Raw genomic sequence first — 6688 nt, 5'->3', positions numbered from 1 at the left:
AGTCCTGTCCAATCAATAATAAATTCAAAAGAACCAGCTTAAATGATGATATTTCTTTATTGGGATTCAAAAATTTCCCAGTTTAACATTGCACTAAATACAATTTCCAGTAAAGTTAGTTTGCCCACTTTTCACATGTTATAACTTGATTGGCAGCTTGGTGCACTAAACTCCCGCTATGCGCGGGGTTCGGGGAAGGGCCGGACCACAAGGGTCTATCTTACGCAATCTTACCCTATATTTCTGTAAGAGACTGTTTCCACGGCTCGAACCTGTAACCTCTTGATCACATGACAGCAGCTTTACCAGTTACGCGAAGACTCCTCTTCATTTTCTGGTTCACATGTTGTAACTTATTTGAGATAATACCAAAGCCTCAAACTCACTAAATGTATTTAAGATAACTAAGAGACGGGCTACTGGTCCCATAGAAGTACTGTTTTGTGGAGATAAGAAACACTTTCATATCCAAGAAGTGACATTATATCAATCATATTTCTGAGTGGATTGTAAGCTTTTTGACCCCATAATGATTCTTCCACATAGAACCTTCACCTGCAATCAGTCAGTTGCCTACTGATCTAGACGATATTTAACATGGAATTCTGTTGCTAAATGCCTACCTTTTCCAACTTTTGGCCTAATCATTCATTTTCACTTTTTGCTTTACACTAGAAATCCTACACTTATATATATACCTCTTCCCTTCCTCCTTCCTCAAATTAACTATCTTCTTCTATCACCTTCTCTTCTTTCTTACTTGTGAAGACAATCCCACAACAATGGTAGTATGCTAAACTAAGCTATTCTCTCTTCCATTATAGAAAATAAATGTTTTCATGCTAAGGTATCTTGTGTTTGAGTTTTCTTTAAATGATTCACAGGTTTTGGTTGCCAACCATAATGAAAAAGATGGTTCAGCTAATGGAACTCTAGTTGATTTTCGAGGAAATCCGGTTGATAAATCTCGTACTGGAGGATGGCTAGGTGCAGGGCTCATCTTAGGTATACTCTCACTAACATGAACTTTAACTTTGTTTTTCTTGAGCATAACATTCTTATGTTTTTTTTTCATAGTCTCAAAGTTAATTTTTTTTTTTGGTTACAGGATCAGAGTTATCAGAAAGAATATGTGTTATGGGGTTATCAATGAATTTAGTGACATACTTGGTTGGAGATTTACATCTTCCATCCTCTGATTCTGCCAACATTGTCACAAATTTCATGGGCACACTCAATCTTCTTGCCCTCCTTGGTGGTTTCTTGGCAGATGCTAAACTCGGCCGTTATGCAACTATTGCAATCTTTGGTTCCATTGCTGCTGTGGTAAGAATCTTGAGTCAATTATAGATAGAAAAACTCCATTATACAGGAATATCTGAAATGGAAAAAGTGTATTTCATAAAGCAAACAACACATAATCTGAAAGAAAACAGTAACTATAGTGATTTTGGAGATTTTGTATTTTGCTTATATCAGTTACATAAAAACTTACCTGGTTCTTTTTGTTGAATTGTGTGTCCGTGTCATCTAAAATGTTCAGCTGTCAGAGAGAGGACACCTATCTTATTTACTTATGTTTTCAACGCGCCACTCACGTTGATGGTAACAGTAAGACTCTAACACATGACCTTGGCACTATCTCATCTAAAACTAAAAGCTTAAGTTGTTAGACTGAGTACACTTTTATTTAACTTAATTATTTCTTCAACACTTTGAAAGTGTGAATCTAACTTATGAAGTAACTAAGCAAGACATTTGTTAAACATAAAACTCACCTAATATGTTTTGCATATGTCTATAACCAGGGAGTAACTCTGTTGACACTTGCAACATCTATTCCAAGTATGAAGCCGCCTGTGTGTGACTCAAGATCGAAAGGTCACTGCATTGAAGCTAGCGGCCAGCAACTTGCTCTCCTCTTTGCAGCATTATACACCATAGCACTTGGTTGTGGTGGAATCAAATCCAGCGTCTCGGGTTTTGGATCAGACCAATTTGATTCATCAAATCCTAAAGAGAACAAAGCCATGATATACTTCTTCAACAGGTTCTACTTCTGCATAAGCTTGGGATCTTTGTTTGCAGTGACCGTATTAGTGTATATACAAGACAATGTAGGGAGAGGATGGGGATATGGAATATCGGCTGGTGCAATGGTCATAGCAGTTGCTGTACTGCTCGGTGGAACATCGTTATACAGATTCAAGAAGCCAGAGGGAAGTCCTTTGACTATTATATGGAGAGTGTTGATCCTGGCTTGGAGGAAGAGGAAACTTTCTTACCCTTCAGATCCTGGCTTCTTGAATGAATATCACAATGCAAAAGTCCCACATACAAAAATGCTAAGGTAAGCATGATCTAACAATGCATAACAATAACAACTAGGGAATTATATCTAGCTCAAGCTTTTAACACTTAATCTTTTACAAGAAAGATATCTTCAACCTAAATATTCTTACTGACTAAAAAAAGGGTAGCTCGGTGCACTAAGCTCCCCTTATGTAAGGGCCGGACCATAAGGGTCTATCGTACGCAGTCTTACTCAGTATTTCTGCAAGAGGCTGTTTTCACGGTTCGAACCCGTGACCTCCTGGTCACATGGCAGCAACTTTACAAGTTACGCCAAGGCTCCCCTTCTCACTTACACTAGAATCAAAATTTGTTAATGTAAAATTTGACATCTTTAACTAGATTTTAATTGAATGAACTTTTTTAGGACGAAAGCAAGAACGAATGAATCATGATAGCAAATTAGAAGCATGACTTCTTGATTTTCATATAGAAGCTAATCAGTATGTTCTTCTTATCATAAAGGTGTTTCGACAAGGCAGCCATTCTTGATGAATATACAGCTGCAAAGGAAAATAGAAACAACCCTTGGATAGTTTCAACAGTTACTCAAGTTGAAGAAGTGAAAATGGTACTTAAGCTGATACCGATATGGTCCACATGCATACTATTTTGGACAGTTTATTCTCAGATGAATACCTTCAGCATCGAGCAAGCTACATTCATGAATAGAGAAGTTGGCAAATTTGGCATCCCCGCGGGCTCCTTTTCCGTGTTTCTCTTTATTTCGATACTCTTGTTTACTTCCATAAACGAAAGAGTTACTGTACCTATTGCTAGAAAAATCACAGGCAATAGACAAGGACTTACAAGCCTTCAAAGGGTTGGAATCGGACTAATACTATCCATTGCTGGTATGATAGCTGCAGCTATAGTAGAAAAGCAAAGAAGGGAAAATGCCGTAAAACATAGTTATAGCATAAGAGCTTTTTGGTTAATACCTCAGTTCTTCATTGTCGGCGCTGGAGAAGCTTTTGCCTATGTTGGTCAGCTTGAGTTTTTCATAAGGGAGGCACCAGAAGGGATGAAATCTATGAGCACAGGCTTATTTCTTACAACACTATCAATGGGATTTTTTATCAGTAGCTTGCTAGTTTCACTTGTACATAAGGTTACAAATGCGAGCTGGCTTAAAAGCAATTTGAACAACGGTAGGCTGGACTATTTCTACTGGATGCTAGCAGTGCTAGGAATAATCAATTACTTGGTTTTCCTAGTTTTTTCAATGAGACACCAATACAAGGTGCAGAACCTTAGCGGTCTTGAAGATTCGGAAGAAGAGCTCAAGAATTGGACGGATACGACCATTGCCAACACGAAAAAGAATCCTGATGCTGCAGAGAAGGAGGAAGTTTAAATGCTTTGCCATGATCTTTTTTTGGTAGTAGCTTAAACAGCCAGAGTTTGTATTTTATAGGATTGTATTCATTTTACAATGGCATGTGTGATATTTCTCTTTATACATTAGGTTTGCATCTGAGGTAAAGTATTCTTTTTCCTGAGACAATAGGAGCTGTAAGAAATTTAAAGGATACTGGATTGTAGATGTATTGTCATTTGCAACAGCACAAATGTGATCTTGAAACAGCAAACAAATCATGTGTACCTGGTTACCTTTCCTTACTTTGATTGAAAGAATTACTATGCAAAATTGGAAGCTCAGCTAAAGAAGGTGCTTCACTAATTCTTAAATACCCTATAAAGTCACAGGAATCAGTGACGGAGTCAAAATTTTCACTAAAGGGTGTCAATATATAAAGAAGTAAACATACGAAGAAATCAAGGGGAGTCAATATATAATAATATATACATATAAAATAAAAATTATCGAGCTACACAGTGTAATTTTCCGGACGAAGGGGTGGCTCCGCCACTGACAGGAACAAAGAACCTTTCAACTCACTTAGTAGACTTATCTAAGAACATATAGGTAGTAATCTTTTCTGATAACTATAATCAACGATAACTAAGGTAGCATACAAACAACTGTTACCATGGCTTTAGAAACAGGAATTCCTGTCTATGGACTGCCCTAAAGATATGAACTACAGAAGAACATAACATTTTACGATTGTTGAGACAACTTAACAGAAATTTGAGGGGGACAAAAAGGAAAAACTAAAATGAACCATACCGGTCATGCCAACATAGATCTGTTCTAAAAGAATTTTCAGGTAAGAACTTGTGCAGTTACTGAGAACTACTTGCAGAAACAGGGTGATGGTTCACAACTTAATACATCTATTATGTTTCAAACTCTTACCACAATAAATCTCTTAACCTAAGCAACATCAAGGAACCGCAACTCCATAAAAAGGATGAGATATCACATGCAAGGAATAGCCAATGTCTCTGAAAAATTTGCTTATTCTGCAAACTGAACTAGTAAACAGGATATCTTTAAAGGGATGAACTAGCCAAACCTATTGAAGAATTCCCCTAAGAGCAGGACAGTTCCATTGCAGGACAGTTTGACAGCATTTACTCTGGCGCATTTCTATGGCTATGAAGTCATCTTGTCGGCGGGCACCTGCATCTGACTAGAACATTCCTAAGAGTTATTCTTCCCAAATGCTAAGCGAATGCGTTCCAAAACTCATACGTAAAAAACAAGGAAAAGATACAGGTAAATATTCATAAGAAAGACATAAAACTAGCTAATAGAAATCATCAGGGAAATGAAGTACAACTATCAAACTGGAAGACAGTATAATTGATGGAAGTTCTTTAAGCAATCAGCCTGAATAAAATCATCTAAACTCTCACGAACATTCACCAAAATTAAACACAGAAAACAGAAAAGGGAACAGACCATAATATTCTGGCTGCAAGTACAAACAGGAGAAGCCATCTCAAGGTACTTAACTGCAACTAAAGATTAAAAGTTGAAGGGCTGCCTAAATACTTTTCTTTCACATCTCAAAACCAAAGGGAAGCAAGCAGCTCCTGCAACCAACCATTGGGTCGCGAGTTCAGTAGAATCCAGTATTTAAGAGTCAACCACATATGTATGTGCAAAAAAGAAGTATATATAGAGTTAGATATACTTAGAACCAACTCTCTCAGCTCAGAACCCACAACATAATGCGCCACTGAGAACAAGTAACCCCATCTATGAGGGATATAGGACATTATGAAGCCAGCCTACTTAAATGGTTGGTCGATTCAATACTTTTTGTGACAGATTGTTAGTGGCGGAGCCGGGAATCCAAACAAGGGATTCAAAAGATATATCATATGCTAATGAGAAGAAATCACCTAGAAATATTTTTCTTCCCGAGGAATTGGACCTCATTGGAATTTTGGGTCACTTTTCACGTAGACAGAAGAGGAATTTGTCCCTCGATTTACAGGCATTGGAAATGCTTATAGAGGACTGTTGATTGTCGTTATGAGTGTCACAACTCACAACTGGTTAGTTAAGTTGATAGATTACCAAAAAGGATTGTGGTGGAGTAGTCCTTCATGTTTCACCAAAAGTTTCGAGTTCAAGCCCAGAATATAGAATCGCCTTTGTTAGGGAAACTTTCAGATTTTGGTCGCGCCCAAATGAGGGTATTGAATACCGGGTGGGAAAACAAAAAAAGTTGATATACCATGTATGATTTTCTGTATCTTAATTGATAAGCTTATACACCATGCTCCATTTGGCCATAAATAAAATATTTTAGGATTTGAAGTACTTGTGAAATATCTAAAGACCTTGTTTGACAAGAAATTTTAAGTGTAATAATGACTTTCCGCACAAATCTTCTACGTATCTTTTTTCCATGTGAAAATGATGTCGACACAAAATTAACTTCTTTTTAAAAAAAATAAAAAATAAATAAAATTTCAACTTCAACCAAATGTCTCATTTGAATTTGGCACATTCATAATTCTAATACAAATTTAAATGGAGGTTATTACAGCTTGATTGAATCAAAAGACAAGTTTAAGGTATTGCTAGTATGCTACATCGTGGGCGAGTTAGGCTTTACAAATTGCTAAGTTTTGAAATGAACTAATGGGTAAGTGGAGTCACAAAATCTTTTCTTTTTTGTACTTGCCTTGATGTTATCTTACAAAATATTAGAGTTCTATTACGAAAAATGTTATTTTAAGAATTAGTGGTGATTTTAAAAATTATTTGAAAATTGTCCTCCTTCCATTTTCCTTAGTGAAGGCACGGTTAACTCTTGAATATTATACACCACATATTCAACGCATTTGCCCAGCTCTATTCTTACGGCTGCAAATGTTAGACATTGAGGGTCTACCTCTGGGAAAAATTGAGCCCTTCATCCGTAAAATTCACAAGGCATAGTATTTCTAGTATATAAAACAAGAGTGCTAC

The 6688-nt window shown here is 36.8% G+C and overlaps 1 protein-coding gene across 1 annotated transcript; it reads left to right on the top strand.

Moving 5' to 3' along the window:
* The first annotated feature begins 621 nt into the window (after positions 1-621).
* On the top strand, positions 622-4003 carry LOC104100532 (protein NRT1/ PTR FAMILY 6.4-like). The gene is made up of 5 exons (XM_009607786.4): positions 622-785; positions 885-1005; positions 1109-1326; positions 1809-2350; positions 2818-4003. Exons 1-5 carry the CDS (start codon positions 783-785, stop codon positions 3707-3709), a joined length of 1776 nt encoding a protein of 591 aa, XP_009606081.1. The 5' UTR covers positions 622-782; the 3' UTR covers positions 3710-4003.
* The last annotated feature ends 2685 nt before the right edge of the window (positions 4004-6688 follow it).

The sequence above is a fragment of the Nicotiana tomentosiformis genome, chromosome 6 (genome assembly GCF_000390325.3).
Source record: "Nicotiana tomentosiformis chromosome 6, ASM39032v3, whole genome shotgun sequence".
Lineage (NCBI taxonomy): Eukaryota > Viridiplantae > Streptophyta > Magnoliopsida > Solanales > Solanaceae > Nicotiana > Nicotiana tomentosiformis.
The sequence above is the reverse complement of the archived record's forward strand: the minus strand, read 5'-3'. Positions and strand labels throughout refer to the sequence as shown.

Bases quoted from the DNA above. Each gene is read 5' to 3' on its own strand.
- LOC104100532 (XM_009607786.4), top strand. The intron at 1,327-1,808 runs GTAAGAATCTTG...GTCTATAACCAG, and splicing joins TTGGTTCCATTGCTGCTGTG to GGAGTAACTCTGTTGACACT. The intron at 2,351-2,817 runs GTAAGCATGATC...CTTATCATAAAG, and splicing joins CCACATACAAAAATGCTAAG to GTGTTTCGACAAGGCAGCCA.